Here is a 25,187-nt window from a genome sequence, read left to right on the forward strand (position 1 = left end):
GTTGGAGATGCAGGTAGATCAAAAGTTGGTCGGTAGGTAGTCAGGAGGTGGGTTCAGGAAATGGAGGGAATTCACGCCTGATGGCTATTACTTCTCTTGGGATGGGAGGCAAGAATACCTGCTCAGTGTGAGGAAGTGAGATGGGGTAGGAAGCTTGAAGAAGGAAGAAAATACTCAAGATGGCTGCTGTGGAGAAGAGGAGGGAAAGCTAAGAGCAGCCCACAGAGACTGCGGGCTAGTGGTGAGGGACTGATGAGGCCGGAAGCCATGGATTTGTGGGAGCACTAATCTGTGAGGCATGGGGTTTCTTCAGCATCCCATCAGCCCTGAGATAGGGAGAAAGCTACTGGTGAGGCTGATCCAGGGCTGGGCTTTCAGGACAAGGGAGACAATTCTTCCAGGAAGCTGGAGATGCTGACAAGAGAGGTAGAAGAGGTAGTACACCAAGAAAAAGGAATGAGGGGAAGCCAGAATGGGGTGGAAAGATGGGAGGGGTGGGGTTCTCAGTGGGGAAGAGCAGAGAGGTCAGACATGCTGGTCAGAGGTAGAGGAGCTATGGGCAGAGGCAGGGGCGGGGTGGCTGGAGTGGACAGAGGAGGTCATGGGTTTGAGAAGCACATTTGTTGGATGGGTCATTAGGAAATCTTCCAGGAATATGACTGCTCTGAAGGAGAGAAGAAGTCTTGTAGCCCCATGCCAAACTCTATGTTGTGTGAGAAGGTAACAGATGAGGGCAAGGAGAAGGGATAGGGTGCAGAGCCCTCTGACATAATTATCACAGTAATCAAGATGTTGAAGAGCTAAGAAGGAGCCCTTTTACCCAGAGCATGAGGGGTAAGTAGGAAGAGAAGGAATAAACTCTCTCATATGTTTTCACAGAAGTATCATCTCAACATCATCTACACATGATCAGTTTTATATATACCTAAAAGGCAGAATATCTAAGAATAAATTTAACCAAACCAAACAACAATTCCAGATTTCATGATGAAATCATATCAACCAAGTTCAATGCTAGTGATTCCTGCATTTATATTTTGGTATAGTTTGTAGTTTTAAGTACATGCATATCAACTAGAAAATGTGTTTAAGAATTTTGCAAATTTCATTTCTTAGCAACGATTTGTTTTCTCAGTTTAAAACATAAATTAGAGAACTTGTGTTGATTTTTTTTTTCAAATGTAGAGTTTAGAGCTTAATTCATGCCTTTGAAATGCCATGAATTTGAAATGTAGCCGTTTTCCTTTCTGCATCCTTGAAAAGGATTTTATTAGTCTTTCAGATCATCTTGCCAGCACATACAGACTTCCCACAAGGGTCTCCTGTCAGTAATGATGGGTTGTGAGTGATGCTGTAGAAGTTGTGCATGAGATATTTAAGAGGAGTCAAATAAGCAGCCAACTTTAGGATTTCCCATGTAGCAGCTTGGTTTACAATTAAGGGACTTGGTATAGAATATGAAATGTACATCTAAATGTTAATTTAAAAAATTACCTCCATAATTTCTGAAGAAAAAAAGGACAAAATCAGTTAAATAATTTGAATAATCTCTCTCTCTTTTTTTCTTCTTAAAGAAAAAAACAGTGTTATTTAAAAATACTTTCGTGTGTGGGGAATTCCCTGGCAGTCTCAGGTTAGGAATCAGCTCTTTCACTGTTCGAGGGCCTGGGTTCAAACCTTGATCCAGGAACTAAGATCCTGTGCTGTGAGGCCAAAAAAAAAAAAGACTTTTGTATGGTTGATATATCTTTATAATCTTGAAATAGACATGCTATTCCAGCCCTCTGAAGCAGGGGGGCTCAGAAAATATTTTGTGAATCAACTCAGGAATGTTATGATAATCTGTCCATTGTTTAAAATTCTTCCTTTCATCTTAAACTTTCATAAAATATTCTTATAAAAGGATAAAAAAGAAGTGATTCCTTCTTAAACATAAGTCACATCTCTATATAAATGCCTCTAGTGGCCTCTTTGTCTCTGAGTGCAAGCCCTACAAGTCTTGATGATGGCTTAAGGGCCTCATCTATGCTGACTCCTATAGCTTCTCGCCTCATCCCCTAGGTTTCCTCTGCTTCAGCTCTTTGACTTCCATGCTGTTCCTTGATTGCATCAAGCACAGTCTGGCCTCAGGGCCTTTGCACTTGTTGTTCCCACTGCTTGAAAGATCTTCCCTAAATATCCTCATGGACATCACATATAGAATGGCAGCCTTTCCTCTCCTGGAGCTCTCTATCCCTCTTTCCTGCTTTTCTTTCTTTCTTTCTTTCTTTTTTTATCTGATAGCACTTACTACCTACCACCTGACATATATTCATTTACTTATTTGTTTATTATCTGTCTCTTCCCCACTCTCACTCCATTAACCCACCAGAATTAACTCTCCTTTAGGATAGAGACTGTGTCTTATTTTGTTTACTGCTCTACTCACAGTATGTAGCATAGTACCTGATACATAACAGGTACTCAGAAAAACATGGTGAATGAATAACACATCATCCCTAGTATATGACCCTAACATCTATTTTTATTTTTCCCTGGTAGCACAGTTGGTAAAGAATCTGCCTGCAATGCAGGAGACCTGGGTTTGATCCTGGGTTGGGAAGATTCCCTGGAGAAGGAAATGGCAAACTATTCCAGTGTCCTTGTCTGGAAAATCCCATGGACAGAGGAGCCTGATGGGCTGCAGTCCATAGGGTCACAAAGAGTCGGGCACGACTAAGCTACTAACACTTTCACTTTCACACAGTCCACATGTAGGACACACATATATAATCTTTCATATTCTGGAAATTATAAATTAGATATAATTTTGAGTTCTGCTTGTTTTTTTTTTTCCAACATATAATGAGCATTTTCCCTTGCTAAGATTGAATTCTTTTGTTCAGTTGTTCATTCACTCATTCAACAAATACCAAATGAGGCATTTCTATGATCCAGACAGTGCTGGGGCTACAGCAGTAAATAGGATGCAGGACTTGCCCTTGAGGAATAGGGATTCTTTATAAATACCATCTACAATGATTGCCTAATATGCCATCTAACACCATACTATACTTAATCTCTCTCTTCTGTTTAAGACTGCTTGTTTGTTATTAATAATGATGTAATGAGTACCTCTAAGTATAGAGTAATTCCCCTTTACAAATTATTCTTTAAGGTAGATTCCCAAGTGAACAATTATTGGGATCAAGGATTAAATATGTTTTTGGTTTTTTTGATACCACCTGCCTCATTGATTTCAAAAAGGATTGGTACCCATTTTACCCAGTTGCCAGCATGAGTGTTCCAGCTTTATCACAACCTCTCCAGTACTGAACGTTACTTTTCAGTTTGGGCTAATGTAACACATAAAATGACCTTTGCTTTTATTTTTGCATGTAATTGATGTCTAGGAAGAGCGCACACTTCTGTTTTTCTTTGTCATTGTTTAGTTCTGTGGGTCCCTAGGAGGCTCTTGGAGGGTCACTGTCCTACCTTGTAGATTATGCCCAATGTTTAGAGCACATTGTTGACTTATAGCCTCTTAGAGTGGGAAGGGACTGTAGTTATCATCTAGTTCAATTAAAATTTCTGATAGATGGCTTTCTGTACCAGAGTTTGTATTCTCCTGGCAGTGGGGTATACACAGGAAGGTGTTCTTTGTACATGAAGGTATACACACATAAGGTATTCTCCACCTAACAAAGAAGCCTGTCTTGTTTTCGCCCTGTTCTACAGGTGTTGATGTGGCATGAGGTCCCTGTAGCTCCCGTGTGGCCCCATTTCTGCCCTCTGAAGCAGCAGAGCCCACGCACCAGTTGTTACAGAACCTCCCTACCTTGGCTGCCCGTCTCTGCAAAAATGTGGTCAGACCGGAATGGTCAACCTCAGGTAAGTCTGGCAGGCCCAGAGGCCAAGACCTTGTCGCACTCACAAGTCTGCAGTGGCCATGTCAGCAGCCTCTTTAGCTGGTTCACATGAAGCTCAAGGTCTGCTGAGATTCTAAGACTGTCTTTACGTGACCTGAAGGCAAACCTAGTTCCTGTTATTCCATACTTCTGCAGCTAATCTTTTTAAACCTGACCGAAAACAAGACTTTGCTTTTCTCCTTGTTTTGTTTCAATGTGTAGAGAAGCTGCTGGTCAGCTTCTGCTGTCTAAAATGGGGATAATAAAAATCTCTCTGACAACTTCAAGTGTTGGTGGGATGATGGAATGAGATGCGAGGCTGGATATTTGTCATTCATTTTGGTTGCTCGGCAGCTGAGCCTCCCTCCTGTGCTTGAGGAATTCCACGCCTCATGAGGTAGAGCCATTTTCCTTTTCAACTAAGACCTAGACACTGGGCTTAGGCTCGGGCTTCTCCAGTCAGACAAGCCCTACCCGCAACCTGTGCCACCCCTCACCAGTTTTGAGTTAGAAGCCAGTGACAGCAAAGGAGCAGGGTCTGCTTCACAACCCTTGTGGGGACTTGATGGGTGCAATCTCAGTTTCCAGTGAAAACAGTGTTATGAGCACCATCCAGCATAAGGGTGTCTGTGGTGCAGGTGGCAGGGCCTGTATGCTAGACTCTAGTCATGGTGGTATCTCCTTAGACCACTGCTGAGTTGGGGTTTGGGGCATTGAGTCTCAAGTCTTCTGGAGATTTTGTGAGCTATGCATGGGATAGCTTCCGTGGTAGCTCAGCTGGTAAAGAATCTGCCTGCAATGAAGGAGACCCTGCTTCGAGTCCTGGGTCAGGAAGATTCCCTGGAGAAGGGATAGGCTACCCATTCCAGTATTCTTGGACTTCCCTGGTAGCTCAGATGGTAAAGAATCTGCCTGCAATACAGGAGACCTGGGTTCAATCCCTGGGTTGGGAAGATCCTCTGGAGAGCATGGCAACCCACTCTAGTATTCTTGCCTGGAGAATCCCCATGGAGAGAGGAGCCTGGTGGGCTATAGTCCATGGGGTCACAAAGAGTTGGATATGACTGAGCGACTAAGCACAACACACAGCACATACACGGGATATGAAAAGTGCATTGAAAAATGCCAAGCACCACACACATATAATATATTATTGTTTGGGATTTTGATACTTAAGTAGTGTGTACTCAGAGCAAGTAGGCCTGAGCTCTGTACCTGCTGAGAGTTCAGACAGGTCTAGGCATGCCTGGAAAGCTGGTGAGAGGGTGTGATGGCAGGCACTTGTGGGTTAGAACTGGCTCAACAGTTAAAAACTGACCACTGACCCCAAGGCCGTCGGAATGGAGATGGCAGTTGTCAGAGGGCCTGCTGGGCACACACAGGCGGACCAGCTACTTGCCCTCTTCTACCCTTGGACCATTACCAACAGCCAGGGCCGGAGGCGGGGCTAAGCAGGTCACCTGTGGCTGTGCAGCTGCCCCTGGGCATCCTCACTGGGGCAGAAGAGGAGACCTGTCTGAGTATGGCCCCCACCACAGGAAACACAGGAGGGATTATGAGTAGGTTGGGATTCTACCCTGCGCTGCCTCAGGCTGCCCTTTGTCCAACTGAGCTGTGGCTTGGGGCTCTCCAGCCCTGCCTGGCTGTGCCTCCAGAGTCCTGCCTCACAGGCTGCCATCTGAATCCATCAGCCCTGGATGACCCAGAGTGGGGCTGAGGCTGGCACTGCTGCCGTGCCATGAATGGGCCCTTGGGAGTTTTGTGACATTGAGTACAGCCTCTCTGGGGACTTTCTATTCTGAACCCCAGATCATGCCCAAATCAGCCTGGAACATGTATCGGGGGTGGTACTTCTGCCTTAGGGCACTCCCTGAGTGCTGAACACTGGTACTGGCCTGATCCTGGCCTTTGCCTAGTACCCTGGTGCACCTCCAGGGAGGACAAAGATCACGGTGTGTCCAAATCAGCCAGAGGTCATGGGCTGGGCCTGGACCATAGCGTATCAGAAATGCGTTCACATGGTTCAGAGTGATCCTCATAGATGACTGTAGGTTCTATCCCTGCTCTAGCTAGTGATCTTTGTGATGTTAATACTGCAATTGTAGATTTTAATCCTCTTGCCAAATATGATTGTATATAATATTATTTTGATATCAAATAAGATAAAATCCACTATGAAGCCAGCATAGAATGTAAGTTCTCAAACATCATTTGATCTAAGTAGAGTTTTTCAGTGTCTAAGTTACTTTGTATCAGGCAGTACCCTGGAACTTTACCTGCTTCTCTTATTAAATCTTTACCACAATTCCACGAACTAAGCATCACTGCAATTCCCGTTTTACAGACAAGGAGACTGAGACCCATCGAGGTTATGGGAGTAGCTGAGAGTCACACAGTCAGTAAGTGGCAGAGCTGAGCTGGTCATTCATCAGCAGAGCCTGGGAATTGTCTTTTCTTCAGCGCATTCCACTGTGGGGCAGCTCTGGCTGTTGAAATATTTTCACTTACCTGGAGCTAAAATCTTCTCCCTACGTCAGTCTTATTCCTGTTTCAGCTTATCCCTGTAGCCCGCTGTGGCAGCTCCTGGTCTCCCAGGGTTCTGGCTCAGTTCTCGATTCCATTCATGGCTGGGGTGCTTCATCCTCTTCCTCTAGGAATAAAGGAACCACTTGGTATCAGCTAAGTCCTTGTGACAATCACTGCAGCAAGATCAAGGCAGGGCAGCTCTCCAGTTCTTTAATTACTGTGACTCCAAAGGTACTGGGATCCAGTCTGTCCCACTCCTGAAAGGATTGTATCAAGAAATACCCAGCCACTGGAGGCAGTAGGGACTTGGTAGAAAATTCTCCTTCACTGAGAAAAATGACAGGAAACCAATCAAAACAATAGAAATAGTATTAATACTAAGCTAAGGATTTTCCTGTTTCAGTCTCCCTGATCAGAATACAGGCTTCCCGAGTCCAGGGATTTTTGCTAGTTTTGTTTACTGCTGCATACCCAGTGCCTAGAATGTGCCTAGAACACAGAGAATATGCAAATATTTGTTGAATGAATTGTAAATCTAGTTGCACAACCAGTGTAACCTCCTCAGGTTACTACATTGTTTTGGAGAATAATGTGATCTCCCCAGCCCTTGGCTTTGAATTATCTCACCAATAGGTTTTCTGCTTTTGTTGTGATTTTGGCTCATAACCATATGCAAAATACACTGGGTAAATAATCCTGCCTCAAAAACATTTTCCTTTGATTTGGTAAACCTAAGTGTAAACTGGAATTTGGTTCAGCTTGGTCAAGAGCAAGGAGGGGTTTCTGGATTTCTAGTCTCCTATCCTATGGAAAAATGTTCTGTTGCTTTTGGTTTTGAATTTTAAGCTTGAATTTAGAATGTAAATCTACTGGGAAACAGCTAAGTGAGAGGAATGCTAATCTTTATATATTTTTCTCTTTCTCTGTACACAAAAGGTACATTTCATTGTTGAAATTGAGAAAATACAGGTAAGCAAAATGATGAAATTAGAGATAAAAATTCCCACCACTCAGAGATGGTTATGGCTATTATTTTTCTGTTTATATCAAATATGAAATTAGCTGACATCTGACATGGTGATTGATTCAGTGAAGGAGTTGCATTTTTATGATGAGAAGATAAACATGGGAGATATGATTTCCAGCCCAGGTTGACCTGTGTTAAGAGGACCCCACAGATCTGAGTCCATCAGGGCACAGAGAACAAAAGTAAATGGATGGATTCACATCCAGTTTACATCCCAGAATCTGACCTTGGAGGGTGACCATGGAAGTGTTGGAGGCTAGACTAGAAAGTAAGTGAGGAAAACAACTCAATTTGACCTGGCCGAGCATCCCAGATTTGACATACAGCAAATTTCATGATGTCTTCCTAGAAATGGGAGTATCTTTTCCAGAGAACTGAAGGTGAGATAATCCTGAAAGAGTTGACCCAAGGATGACTCTCAGCAAAACAGGCTGTGCAAGCAAGGCTCTGGGGACAGTGAACACAGTGACCATGAGGGCTTGCTGTGTAATTGACTGGTTTTCTCTGGACCAGTTCTTTTCCACCCTGATTTTCTAGGGAGGGCCCATGTCACTTCTGGTTTATGACTCACTGCAGGAAAATGTGACGATCTGTGTGACCTGGGCCTCAGGTCCTGTCCTTGGTCGACTTAGCACCTTCAAGCCTCTCTGTATGGGATTCCTAGGAAGCCTGGGGCATGGGCCAGATGGTTTACATTTTTCTTTAAAGTTAATGCAAATTTTGCTTTCTTCTCCATGAGATTTTTCTGAATATTAGAATAGTATTTTGAAAAATCTTTAAGTGAATTCGACGTTCCAGGGTGCTAGGCACACAGGCATTTTGTGTAACTGTGACTTGAATGAATACATGCTGTTTGCTCCCGTCTCTGGGATGCTCTTACTCAGATTGTGGTAAGTCTGAGAAGGCATGATGGGACCACTGGGCTGGGAGGTAAAGAGTTTAATATTCACTGGGTACCACGTACATGCCAGGGAAGGTGCCAGGTGTTTTTCGTACACAGCCTCAGTTTAGTCCTCATAATCCTACCAGGGTCCCTATTTTATGGGCAAGTAATTGGAGAATTGGAGAAATTAGGTAACTTTCTCAAGGTCTAGAATGGGGCAGAACCAAGTATGATATACCATGTGGCCCACTGAGGCCAATCCACCCATTAATTTCCTGAAGACTGCATGGGGAATGCCATCCACTGCGGTGTCCTAGGGGCGTGAAAGAGACTCCCCATGTTCCATCTTCCTGTACTGGAGGCTGAAAGAACCGGGTCACAGAATTTGATGGTGGGCAGGGAAAGGCAGCACCTCTGGGGGTCTGGAGCACATCTTCTCATTCCACATTCCACACCCTGGGATGCTCCGTGCTGAAAAGGGCACTCTTTCTATGTTATTTCAGGACAACAACCATTCAGGATGGTGGTTGGCATTTGTAGTTCATTTAATCCTTTGAAATTTGTTCCTCGTCTGTTATGGCTCAAGTTCAAGTTTCGCTGTCTCCACTCGGCCATAGTTGAGTGTCCCCAGCTGAGGGGCTCCCCACGGCTTTGTGGAACTCTCCAAAAGCACAAATTACAAGGTTCTAGATGACTTACAGATGTCCTGGGGTGGTGGTAAACATGATTATTCAGTGAGGGCGTTGCAGTCCCTGAGGTAGATGTGGCCATTTCACCTTCCAGCAAGAGCCCACAATGTCTTTCTCCTCCTCTTTAAGTTTACCCCACTGCATCCTCAGCTCTCACTTACAAAACCCCCTCCCTAGGGCACAAGCCAGGCAGCGGGTGTGTGTTGGGGAGGGAGGTGGTAGACTGGGGACTTAAGCCTGGAGTTCTGGATTCCTTAAGGCAATTTTAAGTGGTTGCAAAAAGTAAATATGCTGTGAACCCACTATATACTGGCTTAGAGAAGGACCTGGAAGGCTTGATTCTGGGTGTTCACCAGCACTGGTGTCTCTGGGAGGGAGTCCACACATCCTTCAGTTCTTTTTCCTGTCTGCACTTTTACCTTTTATGACATGAACATGCATTGTTTTTCTAATAAGAGAAAAGAGGACTATAAACAACTCCTGTTGGATATTTAGGTAATTCTGATTTTTTATGAGTATAAACAATGCAGAGCAGGAATAGTTGCCAGAAAATGAGTTAAAAATTGTAAAGCGCAAAAAAGTAGAACACATCTCTAAATTCTGAAAAACTGACAAATTGCTTAAAGATGTTTAAGAGGGTGATAAAACTGCTGCAGTGGTCAGCAGCAAGTCCCTATTCAAAAAGCAAAGACTGGACACAATAGTCTTCAACCCAGGCATTCTGTCAATAATGGTTCATCAGGTTGACCAAAATACCACATTTTAGAAACTTGTAAACTTCTCTTTTTAACACCTTAAGTACCAGTCACTGGTGCAGGAGTGGGAAGTAAAGACAGAAATCTCCTCTGATTGTTACCTCTGAGTTTGTGGAGTGGACCTGAGGCCCAGAGACGTAGGCGGGGAAAATTGTGTGCCCATAGCAGTCCCTTGACTGGTGAGTGACCCAGAAGCAGGGTGGGGTACAACCTGCTACTTCAATGTTGAAAACGTCAACTCCAGTCATTCAGATGGCTTTTCTATATAATGGCTTTTAAGATACAACAATACACTGTTGTTTCTTATGAAAAAGAAAACTGGAGAAGTCTATTTTGTTCCCCAACCCCAGCTGTCCCCAGAGCTGCTGTCACCTAACCAGCACTCTCGGTGGCCTTAAGCCCCATATCCAGCTGTACCCTCTCTGCCTACCCTCTCCTGGAATAATCCAGCTTTCCAGTGTCTCTGTGGGGCTTCAGGTCTGTCCAGCTCTACTGGGACAAAAGAAAATTAGCACCACTACAGAGATGTGGTTTCCACCTCAGCTGGCTCTTTGTCAGTCCTTTATTTACACTTGGCCAGACACTAATTTCATTCCCCATGGTGGCTGCTTCCTGCTTGTCCAGCTCTCCTCAGAAGGTCCACCCCACTGCTGTCTCTGTCTCCAGTGACTGTAATGTCTGCTGCTCTGGGAGCATGGAGTGTGTCAGGTTCTCAGCTCCTAGCTTTCTGGCTGCCAACAGGATTCATGCGTCATTTCCAAGGGCAGCTTCCTCCTAGGCTCCCCCTCCTACCCTCTCTTGCTGCTTCCAGGACCCAGGTCAATAAATTACCCTTTCTTTCTTTCTCTGATTCCCTAATCCTTCCCTTTCCTTTCCTTCTCTCTACAAGCATAATTCTGTCCCATTCTAGAAAAGCTTAGCTTTACTATCTCTTCTGGGCACCTCCCACACTGTCTTTTGAACAAAGGTCTTGAAAGTAACCCATGTTTTGAGCCTCCATTTCCTTCTTTGATTCCCCACCAAATCGGGACTCTACCCCCATCATTCTAACAAGACTGCCCTTGCTGAGGCCACTAGCGGCACTTTGTCAAGTTATTAATGACATCTTTTCATGTGAACTGATTTACCTCTGTGATATGTGATCAGTTTCTGTAATGCCTCCTTAAACTCTTGTGATTTCATTGGCTTTTTAAAAATATATTTATTTATTTGGCTGTGCCAGTTCATGGTTGAGGTATGTAGGATCTTCGATCTTTGTCATGATACGTGGTATCTTTAGTTGCAGCATGTGGGATCTTGTTCCCTGACCAGGGATCAAACCCCAGCCCCCTGCGTTGGGAGTTTGGAGTCTTAGCCACTGGGCCACCGGGGAAGTCCCTCATTGGCTTTTCTTGTCTCCTAATGTTTCCCAGTTGTTTGCTCTGACCTCCTTTCATCAACCTTAACTACTGGTGTGCCTCCAATTTTGTCCTTGGCCCTGCTGCTCAGCCTTCCTGCCTCAGCTTCTTTCCATGAGCTTTTTAGTGAGAACGGGTTTGGCTGTGGCTGGTGGCTGCCCAGCAGAGTACAGTGGAACCAGAAACTATTGGATCTCTTTGATTTCTAAAACAGCCGATTAACTTTAACCCAGAAGATTAAATTTCTAATGATGGAAATTTGGGCATTGGACCCTTGATGACTTTGATGCAGACCAGTCTTGTGTATGATTCTCACATTCACCATTAGGAAGCCATCCCCTACCTGCTCCAGGACCCAGTGAAACAGAGCATGGCTCATGAAGGCTCTGTGCCCATAGGGCTGGCAGCTCCATGTTACATCTCAGAATCTTCCATATTGACACAGGTAACTCTAATTCATTTGCCTGTGTGCCACAACTAAAACCCAACACAGCCAAGTAAAAATAAATGTGTGTGTGGTGTTTTTTTTTTTTTTTTTAAACTATCTGATGGAAAAGTATGGAAACTCTTTCTAGAGACTAAGTCAACTACAGCTGTGATTGGCTTCTCCAGTTTGTGGCTCCTTGTCTAATCTAGTGAAATGTAAAGTCAACGTGATAATCATCAGTGAAAGTCAGGCAATTTTGACTAACTGAACTATACTCCAGTGCAAACAATAATAAGGCATGGTAAGAAACAGCATAAAAGCTGGTTCTGAAATATTTCTGAACAAATTTGCTTTTAAAATTGTAAGACTGTTTTCTCAACAAATATTATTTAGAATAGAAGAGTTAATTTCATATTCCATTCAGTATGAGTAGAAAGCCCTGAAATTGGATCTGGATCAGAATGGAAAATTTGAAGAGTTCTGGGATTTCTTGAGCCTGAGCAGCCAAATACTTGGTAGGAGAAGTCCTTTTTCATATGTGTGTTAATATTCTTGCTGTCTTAAAAATAAATATTTGCCCTCAAAAAGACATTTCTAAAAATAAATTCAGTTTCAATTTTGTTCTCCCTTTTTAAAAAAAGTGGTTTGAGCTAACATAATTTTTTGCTATTCCTATCCACTAAAATGATCAAAAACACTGGATTTCCAAAATTCAGCTGGTGGTAGAGTTTGCTAGGAAAAAATAATAGATTTTAAAGAAAGCAACAGGGAACACCCAAAATTGCGTTTATTCGGAGCATAACTATACATTTTTACAGCCATTCATTAACTGTTTCATGCAGAGCCTGGAGGTCCACTCTGAACTTATGGCAAACTGAGAGCTACAGAGCAGCTGCTTCCACGCCCGGAGACGAGCAAGAGGTGGTTAGAAAGAGAGCAAGGAGGAAATTACACTTGTGAGGTGTTTGTTTTATGACACTTGTTTAACACACATCCTTACTTAATTCTCATGACTGGGCCCCTTGGCAGACAGGGAAACCGAGGCACAGAGCAGGACAGTCACTCAGCAAGGCCACAGAGCAGAGAAGCCACGGGAGCCGTCCAGCTTAAACACTCTGTCCCTCTGAAGGCCAGCAGTGAGCCCTGTGGCCTGCGGGAGGAAGCCGAGCGCTCTCTGGGGCACATGCACCTCTGGTCTTCTTCTCCTTTCTCTGTTCTCCTTTTGGTTGTCCTTTGTCAGGGTCACATGGAGAGAAGTGGCCACTTTCAGAGGACTGGCCCCAAAGTGCTCTGTGCCAGCAAAAGGCTGTCTGAGAGCCACAGAGGTTTAGAGAAGTTCAGTTTCTCTGATGGGGGAGGATCAACAGCCCAGAGAGCCTTTACTGGGGAATCAGGCCGGTTAGACTGAGCTGCGCTCAGCAGGTGAGGCTCCCTGTGCAGCCTGACACAGGGCAGGGAGTGTCGTAAAGACCAGGAACCTGAAGCCAGGAAAGAAGTGATCTGCCCAGGATCCTGCAGCAAATCGTGGCAGAACTAGGCTCAGCACTGGGCTTCTCCCTGCCTTGGTTTGGGTCAGCACATGCCACATGGCTGCTGATGGTTAGAGATGGCACTCGTAGGTGGATGCTGGCATCTCAGCGTCATTCTCATTTCTTAGAAGCCTTGGAGCCACATTCTTCTTAGGAGTTGATTATACGTTTCCAAATTAACTCCTTGATGCTTGTTTGAGATCCTGGCATCTTGAACTGTAATATGTGTTTCCTGCCTCATCCCAGCTCTAGATTTTGGATGATAAACAGATGGGAGCAGTTAATATGAAATTCCTTAGGGCAGGATTTACTAACTGTATCTGTGTGGCCTGAAGGAGCTAAGAGAACTCTGACGTTCTAGACCTGTGGTGTCGTGCCCTAGGGATTATCTAGCCGGGTCTGCAAGGTGAGCATACAACCCTCTCCAGAGCACCCAGCAGAGCACCCCAGGGTGGAGTTCTCTTGGCCACTGTGGCTCTTCCTCTTCTGGCCTTTCCAGTCTCTGGTGTGCTTTGCCCAGCAGTGTTTCTGAGATGCTGCAGACAAGAACATAGGGAGTCCAGATGACAAAGGTGCCCAGTTTGAGAGCTGTCTCCAGCCAATTGCTGAGTTCCCTCAGTCTCTCTGATTCCTGGCCTCAAGCCCAGCTTAGCCGCTCTTAGCATCTCAGCTTGGCTCCTGGGATCTCCAGGAGGCTTCCACCGTCAGTCATGACGGCCCCCTCAAGCATATCTCTCAAATCTTGAATGAACCTGCCTCGAGCTCCTGTTCCCATCTAATTCCTGAGGAGCCCCTAGTTTCTTACCCTGAACCCCCGTACTTTGTCATACCCCTCATTCCTTCTAGACTATCCTCCATCAAGTGGGATCAGGGAATGCTTATAAGGCACGACCAGCCAACTCGATACTTTGGCAGGTGGGTGTGGGTTGAGGCCAGATTGGATCAGATAGGAGACAAAATAGCCAGAGGCGGGAGAGAGCAGCTGGACACAGGGATACTCAGGAGTCAGGCCAAGGAAGTCCAGCTTTGGTATGAGTCCACAGAATGAGTGAAGACTGAACACGAGTCTCACAGCTGAGAAGGCCAAAGCCTGAGGAAGGTGGCTTGGAGACAAGTGGCGAGTGAAAAGCAGAGACAGGAAGCCAGCTGCAGCAACAGAGAGTCTCAGGCTCATGTGCATCTCAGCTTCTTAAATGAAGGGCTTCAGAGAGCTTCCAGGTTAGTGAACGTGTTAAGGTGCTGGTGGTGGCTTCCCCAGTGGCTCAGCTGGTAAAGAATCTGCCTGCAATTCAGGAGACACAGGAGATGTGGGTTCGATCCCTGGGTTGGGAAGATCTCCTGCAGGAGGAAATGGCAACCCACTCCAGTATTCTTGCCTGGAAAATCCCATGAACAGAGGAACCTGGTGGGCTCCAGTCCATGGGTCACAAAGTGTTAGACACGACTGAGTGACTAACACTTTCTTCTTTCTTTTCTTAAGGTGCTGGGCAGGTGATGTGCCCACAGAGGACATGGAAGCTCTGTGCCCCTTCCCCATACTTTGCTCCTTGGATCTCTTCTGTTTGACAGTTCCCAACTTGGAACCTTTATAATAAACCAATAATAGTAAGTATAGTGTTTCCCTGAGTTCTGTGAGCAAACTATGGAACATGAAGAGGGGGGTCATGGAAACTCCCAATTTGTAGCCGAGTCGGAAGTGTGGGTAACCTGGAGACCCACTACTTCTGATGGTTGTCTGAAGAGGGGCAATCTTGTGGGGCTGAGCCTTTTATCTTTGGGGTCTGTTCTAATTCTAGGTCAGAATTGCTGAATGTAAGGAAAAACCCCACACATTTAGTATCAGAAGTATTGTGAGTGGAGGAAACAGTTTTTCCTTTGGTCATGAAAGAAGTAGTCCCAAATGTCCACTCTGTGGTCAACATTTTGAATCAGGCTTTCCTTCAGTGAGGCTGATGCTGTCGAGGATAATCCACAAGGGGTGACGGAGGGTCATAGTTGTTGGCAGGGCTGACAGCAGGATGGGGAATTGCATTCTCAGCCTTGTTTATACTTTAGTTTATATAAATCTATGGTAACCATTGGGCTTCCCTGGTGGCTCAGTGGTAAAGAATTCACCTGCCAATACAGGAAACACAGGTTTGATCCCTGGGTCAGGAAGATCCCCTGGAGAAGGAAATGGCAGCCCACTCCAGTGTTCTTGCCTGGGAAAAGCCATGGACAGGCGTGCTGCCATCCATGGAGTCACAAGAGTTGAAAACGACTTACCGACAAAACAACGGCAGTGGGAACCATTGCCACTGTAGTCCCTTGTAGTGCTTGAATGCAATAGAAATTAACTTCCTCATGTAGAGTCGACTATTTGGCCCTCAGAAAGCCAAGCCCTGATGACATGAAGAATTGCTGGCCTGGGTACTAGAAGGGAGAGAGTTAAGAATTTGGCTTTGCAAGGTCACCAACCTCTGGGTGAGTCAGCCAGAATGACAGTCTGTCCAGAGGACCATAAAGATCTCAACGAGGTCAGGATGGTAAAGATTGGAATTTGGGTTCTGTCAATTGCTGGAGGAGTACTTTGCACACAGCATTGTCTTCCTGGCTCCAGAATTATTTCACAACTTGTTGTAGGTTTTATAATAACCATCTTGTCCAACAGGCCTGACCTGAAGGGTAAGCTCCTTGGGGAATCAGATGGGGCTCAGCATCTCAGCTCTGCCTTATCCAGTTCTGCAGCAGTGTTAGGAGTATTCCCCAAGTAGGTTGCTACACATCCCACAAACAAGGCAGGAATGACAGCCTTCTACATGCTCCACTCGGTTGGGTGGACTCTCCAGGATCCTCATGTCATCACCACTGGTCCCAGTGAAAAACCAGCCCTTTTTCTGCTCCCCATGGAGGCTGCTCCATCCTTGTCTTCCTCTTCCCCAGGGGGAGAGGCTGGACACAGAAGGCACTGCCCTGCCTTTGAGAAACTTGAAACAACTGGGGGAGATATAGCCAAATAGGTAAAGAATAGCTGGATGGCAGAGGAGACATAGTTCTGTAGATAAACCCCACACCCACGCCTGCACCCAACCAGGAGAGCAGAGTGACTGGTCTCCACCAAGGGGCTGAAGGCTGCCACATTCCCTCCTCCTCCTTCTTTTGAATAGCCTTATTGAAGTATAATTGATGTATAGTAAACTCACATGTTTGAAGAATACAATTTGATTAGTTTGACCTAGGTCTCCCCTGTGAAGCCATCACCACCGTCAGGACATTGAGCGTATTCGTCACTCATTTCCTTGTGCCCCTTTGAAGCCCCACCTTCCTGCCCCTTCTGCCCACTCAGCCACCCATCGATCTGCTGTCAGTCACTATAAGTTGGTTTTCTGTTTCTAGAATTGGATGTGTGTGGAATCATACAGTATGTGTATTTTTTTTTATCTGCCTTCTTTTACTCAACATTATTATTTATGTTGTTGCATATATGATTACTTTGTTCCTTTTTGTTGCTGAGTAGTATTCTACCATATGAATATACCACAATTGGTTTATCCATTAATATGTTGACGGACATTTGAGTTGTTTCTAGCTTGGAGCTACTAGAAATACAGCTTCAATGAATGTTCATATATCAATACAAGAATTTGTGTGAGTATATGTTTTTATGATTCTTGGGCATGAAATGGCTGGCTCATGTGTCTAACTTTAAAAAAAACCTGCCAAACTTCTCCCCAGAATAGTTGAATCATTTTACATTTCCACTTACAGTTTCTCCCTATCCCTGTCAACATTCAGAATTGATTGGTCTTTTAAATTTTAGCCATTCTAGGGGATGTGTCATGGTATCTTATTAACTTACCATTATTTCCCAAATAACTAGTGACGTTGAACATTTTTCATGTGTTTATTTGCCATCCATATATTTTCTTTGGTGAAGTGTCCCTTCAAATTCTTTGCCCATTTTTAAAGCTGGGTTGTTTACATTAATATAATAGGTAAAATAATTATAACATAGTTTATATGTTACATATTAGACATTAAAATTAAAATATATCAGGTTTAGAAAATATTTTTAGATTATATATTATATTTAAATATTTACAAACTGTATATCCACCAAAAGGTTTGTATTTCAAATATCTATTCAAATATATTATATTCTTTCTGGGAACTTATTGACAGTTTCTATGGTAAAATGGAATCAGGTAACAACTATATTGAAACATCAAGGAGACTAAAGTTTATACTTGCTTATCCAACCAGTCCGTTCTGAAGGAGATCAGCCCTGGGATTTCTTTGGAAGGAATGATGCTAAAGCTGAAACTCCAGTACTTTGGCCACCTCATGCGAAGAGCTGACTCATTGGAAAAGACTCTGATGCTGGGAGGGATTGGGGGCAAGAGGAGAAGGGGACAACAGAGGATGAGATGGCTGGATGGCATCACTAACTTGATGGACATGAGTCTGAGTGAACTGCAGGAGTTGGTGATAGACAGGGAGGCCTGGTGTGCTGCGATTCATGGGGTTGCAAAGAGTCGGACACGACTGAGCGACTGAACTGAACTGAACTGAACATTTATATAATTTATATTATAAATATATATATATATACATTCACCAAAATATGCCTTTTGGTTGATACATAGTTTGCAAATATTTTATCCTAGTCTGTGCTTACCTTTTAATTTTTGTAGCAATGTATTTTGAAGCACAAAAGTTTTAAATCTTGATGAAGACTTTTAGAACTTGTGCTTTTTGAGTATCATATAGGAAATCTTTGCCAAATCCAAGGCCATAAAAGATTTCTCCTGTATTTTTTTCTAGTCATTTTATAATGTTAGTTCTTACATTGAAGTCAATGATCCATTGAAATGCTTGTATACAGTGTGAGGTAAGGGTCTAGGTTCAGCCAGTTTCTTCCAAGATTCCTGGTGCTCTGGATGAGTTAGTATTCTGTCCTCTCCCCCCGCCCCCCCCACACTTCCACATTTCCACCTCTTCCCGAAGCCACTGTCCTGTCTCTGATGTCTCCTAAGCTGTTCAGCCTCTGATCTCCTGCTCACACTCAAGCACTTGGTGGGGACACTGTGCCCCTTCCCCCTGCTCTGGATGTCCTGGAGCATGCCCATCTGGCATTGATCACAGAGGCAAAGACCAGGACAGCATCCATTTGAGGCCATTCCAGCCTTGATGGACAGTAGTGTTGGTGACAATGTGCCTTCCCAGATATTTATCCTTTACAGTGACCGCCAGAGGGTCCGGAACTCCCTGCTGGGAGAGAGAAGCAAATTTTAGAATTCTTAAAAACAACTGGAATCTCGACTAGCCTGACATCCTAGTTGACACAGAAACCCATGTGCTTAGAAGGTAGGCAAGCCTTCCTGAGTGGGAGCAAGTATTGTTATCTTCATATCAGAAGTGAGCAAACTGAGGTTTCATAAGATTCAGTGACCTGCCCAAGATTACCCAACTAGCTCATCACAATGCAACTTAACTCCTGGGTCCAGAAAAGAAATACACTCAGACTTCTACTCCCAGGCCAGCAATTCCCACTCTTTAAATGCTGCAAGTTGTGTGTGGAATTTTCCTGCCAGCAAGACAAACTACAGCCCCACATTTGTTGATGGTTTCAAAGAAAAGCAACTGCAATGAATGAAGGGGTTGAAAGGGTGTATTTAAGGTCTTGGGGGCAAATCAAAGGAAAGTTTGGGAGAGGCTGGTTTACCCTTTTCCGAGTGGATCTAGGCTTTATTTTTTTCTTCTACTGTTTTTGGGTCTGGAAAGGGAGTGTTTCTGCAGGGTTTAGGGGTCAGCTCCCTGCGCCGAGTCTGTGGAGAAGAAGCGGGAGGTGGGGGTGCTGCCTGCTGTATCTTCCTCAGTGCTTCCTCAGCCCTGTCCCCATCAAGACCCAAGATTCTCAGCCTGGTGTCCCCAGCTTGGCCCATTTCCAACCTCACCTTCCTTTCCCCGACTCTTGCATCAGCCCTCTGTCCAACTATCTAGGCTGGTCACCTCAAGGTCACACCCCATACCTGGTCTACACCCTTCTTCCAGTCCCTCGTTTTTGCACATAGGAATGACCCTGTACTCAGTCGCCTGAGAATCAGCTTGGGTCCCAGATTCTGTCAGCTGCACGGGCCTGTTCTGGCCCTGGCTCCCTCAGCCCTGGCTCCCCTCATATGTGCTAAGCCTGTCTCTGAGGCTCAGTCTTGTGGAATCTCTTCCCCTATGGCCTGCAACTGGTAATTGGGCCTAATCTCATTTTCCTCTGCATAGCTTTCCCCTGTGTCTTATCTCCCCACCTAGACTGTAAGCTCCTCCTGGGCAGGAATGGGACTGATCCTTTCTCATTCCACTGTATCTCCTCAGCCCCTGGCCTCATCAGTGCAGCACCAAATTGGCAGTGATTGCCTTGGTTTGATTTACCCGGGTCTGAGTCTTAGAAGGAAGGTGAGAGGTTTGCTAGCTGTAGTTAATAGTTTTCCTGTGAATTCTGGAGAGGAAACACGCTGTGGTGGCACAGAGATGCAAACTGTTCTCAGGGCTGGAGGCTGGGGCTTAATAGGAGCTGGAGCTCATTCCTGAAGGTAAGGGGCTATAGAAGAGGGGTCCTGAGCTCAGAAGCAGCCCTTCCACCACCAGGAGCATCCCTGCCTACAGAAACTTCTCCATTGCTGCCCCACGGGGAGGGCAGGGATGCTTTCGGTGCCCAGCTCCAGGAGAAAGTGCCCTGTCCTTCAAGCTGCACTTCTTGGGAAAGGATCTGCTTGTGAGCAGCCTCTACCGGTCTGCTTGAACTGGATTTAAAGGTTTCAGAAAACATGCACACCATGCACTGCAGAGGGTACTTTGGGGGCTGAAGGACAAACCATGCATGGTCCCGGCTCTTAGTAAACTCGCCGCAGGTGAGTAGGGCAGGTGATATGTGAACACATAACTTGAGCATGATGCAAGTCCCTGACAGTCGATAAAGGCAGGAGCTGTTTCCTGGAGAGGAGACATTTAGGATGAGACTTCAGAAGACTAGGGCTTGGAGAAGGAAATTGCAGGAGGAGGAATCTGTGTGAGCAAAGGCAAGGAGTTAGGATCATGCAGGGCATACTCAGGACAGGACTAAGTTGCCTGAGCGTAGGCTGAGATGGTTAGATGGGAGCTTGGGACCAGTCAGTATATATTCCTGGAAAACCAAGAGGCAGAAGGTAGAATGGTGTTTGTCAGGGACTTGGGGGAGGGGGAAGGGAGTTGTTTAATGGTACAGACTTTCAGCTTTGTAACATGAAGTGTTTTGGAGATGGATGGGTGATGGTTGCACAACCATGTGGCTGTTCTTAACACCACTGAATTGGGCATATAAAAATGGTCAGATGGTATATTTTATGTTGTAGGTATTTTACCATACCCCTGCCCCCAGCTAAAATCCTTGAATGCCAGCTTAATGTTTCAGGGGTATGACCTCTGAATTAGACAAACAGGCGCAGGTTGGGTAACTTTGGCTTCATAGTTGGGTAACCTTGGGCAAGTTAGTTCACTTCTCAAAGCCTCAGTTTCCTCATTAGTAGAACTGAGATGATGTCACAACCAACATGCGAAGGAGCTGTGAGGAGTAAATGAGGATATGGCTGTGGCATGCACAGTGTGCACCTGCGGTCAGTCAGGAGGCACGCAGCAGATGATCACTGTTGATGCCATGCTGAGTCTCTACCCTTAGGGAGCCCGACCCTGATGGAGGGTCACTGGAAGGGGCAGGATGTGAAGCCCATGCCATAGACAAGTAGACAAGTAATGCTGGGGGCTGTGTCAGGAGGCAGTGGGGATGCTCGGGATGGAGGATGAGTTTCCAAGGTTGTGTGGAGCCAGAAATGAAGCCAGCTTCACACACACACACACACACACACTCACACACAGTGATCTTGAATCCACTATCCTATTTTGTGCTTCTTATTTTTCTCATTTTTTGTGTGTTTATTTTTCTTTTGTATTTATTATTTTATTAGTCTTTTTTTCTCTATTAATTGAAAATTATACACTGTATTTCTTTTTCTTTTTCCTTTTAGATTTCTTAAACATTACCACATGCATACCTATCAAGATCTAAGGTTAATCAATTTACCTTCCTCTTTGCAAAATCTTGAAACATCTTAACTCTGTCTACCCCCTCCTGACTGTTACATTATTATAATGTGCTTTAATTCTCTCTGGTTTTACTGTGACCTCAAAGGACCTTATAATTCCTGTTATATTATGCAGCAAATGTTTGTTTGGCTTTACCCACGTATTTACCACTTTTTTTGGCTCTTCATACCTTTAGCATCTCAGATTTTCCATCTGGGATAATTTTTTTTTCTGCCTACTGTACATCCATTTACAATTTTTATTAGGGGTATGGTTGATTTACAAAGTTGTGTTGGTTTCAGGCATACAGCAAAGTGAATCAGTTTATATGTGTGTATATATATACACACACACTCTTTTTTAGATTCTTTTTTCATATAGGCCATTACAGACTATTTTTGTGTGTGTGTGTGTTCATTTACTTTAATAACACTACATTTACCATGTTATCACCATGGAATGTAAATTCAGGTTAGATGAGAATTTCACAAGTACAACAACGCATTCTGTGATATACCAAAGTTTGTATAATGTCTGACCAAACCAGCTTGCTCATCAATGACTTCCATTATAGGCATTTTATTTAGTTGATGATACTTCTGAAGAAAATAAACATACTGCACACATTTAAAAAGTGTTTTTCATTTACCTTTGCATTAGCACTTAAAATACATGTTTCAAAATAATTTAAAATTATTCTAATATAACAGCAGCAAAATATAATTCTGCAATTACAAAAGAGCTAAAAGGGATACACAAGTTAAGTTACTCTCATGTTTATAACTATGATTCTAAAGTAAATACTACTTCAAAGTGGCTCTGTTACCAGCTTTTTAGTTTTGGTTTAAAAACACACACAGACTTGCAGGGAGGTTTATAATGTTGTATTCCATGCACTGTTCTGAAAGGGTTCCTCAAGAGCCAACCAGCCCTTAAAACAGTACTCAGTCCACAAGGCCGTCAGAAAGTTAAATTAACTGGGATAAATAGGATTCCTACATTACATCAAAAGCATATGATATTCTGCAGCAACTGGGAGCATTTTCAGGATTGGCATGTTGTCTTCTTTAGAACTAATTTCAACAGAAGAGTTTAAGAAGGTGGACAGGTACCACTATCAAGTGTATTTAAAAGTGACATGTTTCTTTTGTGCTGATCTGACTTCCCTGAATGACCTAGCTAGTGAACTGGTCACCAGTAACTTGGTCACCAGGCAATCAAGCATGCAAAAAAGGAAGCCAGTATTCAAATTACCATGTTCTTGTCTGACCCAAACTATTTTCAGCATAAACATATAACCTCAATATGAGATGTCTAACTAAAGCAAGCACCACCAACAAGACCAAGATAGCATCTCCTCTTCTAAGGTTTAGGTTTTCCCCAGAATTCTTGATACAGGGAATAGCCCATACCAAGAGTCACTGCTCCCACAATAAAGCCTTGGGCTGCCACACGCATGTGGATCAGGTGAACAGACATTTTAGTATTTCCCCTGCTCTTCAATCTATATAATCCATGTGCAACAATTGCTGCAAAACCTGCCATTCCAATGGGGACAAATGGTGCCTCTCTAGCTTTTCGGATAAGTTTAGATCCCTGATCTTCATCATATGAAGAAAGAGAAATATCTGTGTCGCTTGACATAGTGATCGAAGAATCTTCAGACAACTTCAAGATGTTTCAGGTTCCTACCAGATTCTGATCCATTACAGAGTATTGAGTAGAGTTCTCTGTACTCTACAGTGGTTCTTATTAGTTATCTATTTTATGTATGCTATGCTAAGTCACTTCAGTCGTGTTCGACTCTGTGCGACCCCATAGACGGCAGCCCACCAGGCTCCCCCGTCCCTGGGATTCTCCAGGCAAGAACACTGGAGTGGGCTGCCATTTCCTTCTCCAGTGCATAAAAGTGAAAAGTGAAAGTGAAGTCTCTCAGTCGTGTCCGACTCTTAGCGACCCCATGGATTGCAGCCTAACAGGCTCATCGGTCCATGGGATTTTCCACAAGAGTACTGGAGTGGGGTGCCATTGCCTTCTCCGATTTTATGTATAGTAGTGTGTATATGTCAATCTTAATCTTCCAGTTTACCCCTCGCCTCCTCCTACCTGGTAACCACAAGTTTGTTTTCAACATCTGTAATCTTATTTCTATTTCGTAGATAAGTTCATTTGTAGCCTTTTTTTTTTTTTTTTTTTAGCCTAATATACATTCTTTCCAATATCCTTTAATGAGAATTCCTTGGTTATACATTCTCTCAGGTTTTGTTCGCCTGAAAAATGTTTGTTTTGTGCTCTTTCATAGACTGAATGAGTTATTTTCACCGAATAAAGAATTCTGGCCTGTCAGGTCTCTCCCACTCCCAGCTTCTGTTGTTGCCATTGATAAATCAGCTGTAATCTAAGCACACTGACTTTTTATTTGATTCTCCCTCTCTAGCCCGTATTTTCTGCAGTTTACTGTATGTGTTTAAGGGTGTATTTCTTTCTTTTCCTCTTCTGTTTTCAATCCTGCTTGGAATTTCTTGGGATACTTAACCTCTGTGAATGGCATCTCTTACAAGTTCTGGAAAATTCTCACCCAGTATGTCTTCAAGTATTGCCTCTCTTCTCTTCTTTCTCCTCTCTTACCAGAACTCCTACTAATGATACACCACTCTTTTTCTGTGTCTCTTAAGCTTTTATTCCGTATTTTCTATCTTTTGGTCCCTCTGTGCTGTTTTCTGTTGTTTATTTCTAATCCACCTCCCAGTTCACAAGTTGTCCCTTTTGCTAAATCTAATCTTATGCATTTTATTTTAAAAAATTCATATTGAAATATAGTTGATTAATAATGCTGTGTTAATCTCAGGTGTAGAGCAAAGTGATTCAGTTATACATATGTATTTTTTTTCATTGCATTTTAAAATTTCAGTTATGTGATTTTGTATTTCTGGAAGTTCCATTTACTTCTTTCTCAAATTGGTTTGGTCACATTTTATAGTTTTCTACTTCCTGCAGATATTTTCAAGCTTGTCTTTTATTTCATTACACATAGTATGCATGATTGGCTTATAATCTGTCCGCTATCTGAAGTTGTTGTACATCCATGTCTGTGGTCTCTGCTGGGTTTTGTTCGTTGTTTCCTTGTGTACTTGGTTACTTTTGACTTGTGTACTGCTCAAAGTTACTTGAAATTTTACTGATAGTTATTTGCTGAAGCCTGGGGTGGAGCTGCCTTCCTCCAGAGAGTATTTATTCTCTGCCAGGCAGCAGTCCAGGAGTGCTTTGAACTGAATTCATGACTTAAGCCGTTTTGAACCACTCAATGATACGAATTTGGGCAGCTACTCTGTAAGGAGTCTAGCTTGTGGTTACAGGTGCTCAGGGAAGAAGGGTGCCCCTCTTCTTTTGCCTTCCCCTGGAGGTAAGGCCTTCTGGGGTGCCAGCTTAATCTAAGAGGGTCTCCTGGTAGGTCCCTGACTTGTGACAGGCCCCAAGTTTTAGCGTGTGTCCCCATTGTCCCTCAAAGCCATTCAGACTGAGATTTACATATACCTGTAGCTGCCAACACCCACAGAGCCAAAATGACTTTGGTGCTCCTTACTTTTCACAATTCTAGCCTCTCTTTTGATTTGACCTTATTCCTTTCTCTCTTGCCAGTTTTTTGATACTTTTTAAAAAGAGTTTTTCGTGTCTCATCTAGTATTTGGGGTTGTTTTCAGCACCTGTTTTCTCTGAAACAGAAGTTGGAGGAGCTTCTCATTCTGTTTGATTTTTAAAGATTGAAGTATAGTTGACTTACAATATTAGTCTCAGGTGTACAACCTAGTGATTCAGTATTTTTATAGATTATGCTCCATTTAAAATTATTACAAAATAATGTTTGTATTTCCCTGTGCTATACAATATATTCATGCTGTGTGATTTTGAGTAGGTCAGTTTTCCTTTCTGGGCATCAGTCTTATTTACTTCAAAGGGTGGCTGGGAGAATTAAATG

At 43.8% G+C, this 25,187-nt stretch overlaps 1 protein-coding gene across 1 annotated transcript; it reads right to left on the minus strand.

The window, feature by feature from the left end:
- Positions 1 to 22,558: 22,558 nt before the first annotated feature.
- Positions 22,559 to 22,880, minus strand: LOC101907436 (HIG1 domain family member 1A, mitochondrial-like). The gene has a single exon (XM_059877472.1). It carries the CDS (start codon positions 22,853 to 22,855, stop codon positions 22,574 to 22,576), a length of 282 nt encoding a protein of 93 aa, XP_059733455.1. The 5' UTR covers positions 22,856 to 22,880; the 3' UTR covers positions 22,559 to 22,573.
- Positions 22,881 to 25,187: the final 2,307 nt, after the last annotated feature.

The sequence above is a fragment of the Bos taurus genome, chromosome 18, assembly GCF_002263795.3.
Source record: "Bos taurus isolate L1 Dominette 01449 registration number 42190680 breed Hereford chromosome 18, ARS-UCD2.0, whole genome shotgun sequence".
Taxonomy (NCBI): domain Eukaryota; kingdom Metazoa; phylum Chordata; class Mammalia; order Artiodactyla; family Bovidae; genus Bos; species Bos taurus.

Bases quoted from the DNA above. Each gene is read 5' to 3' on its own strand.
- LOC101907436 (XM_059877472.1), bottom strand. From the start codon at position 22,855: ATGTCAAGCGACACAGATATTTCTCTTTCTTCATATGATGAAGATCAG.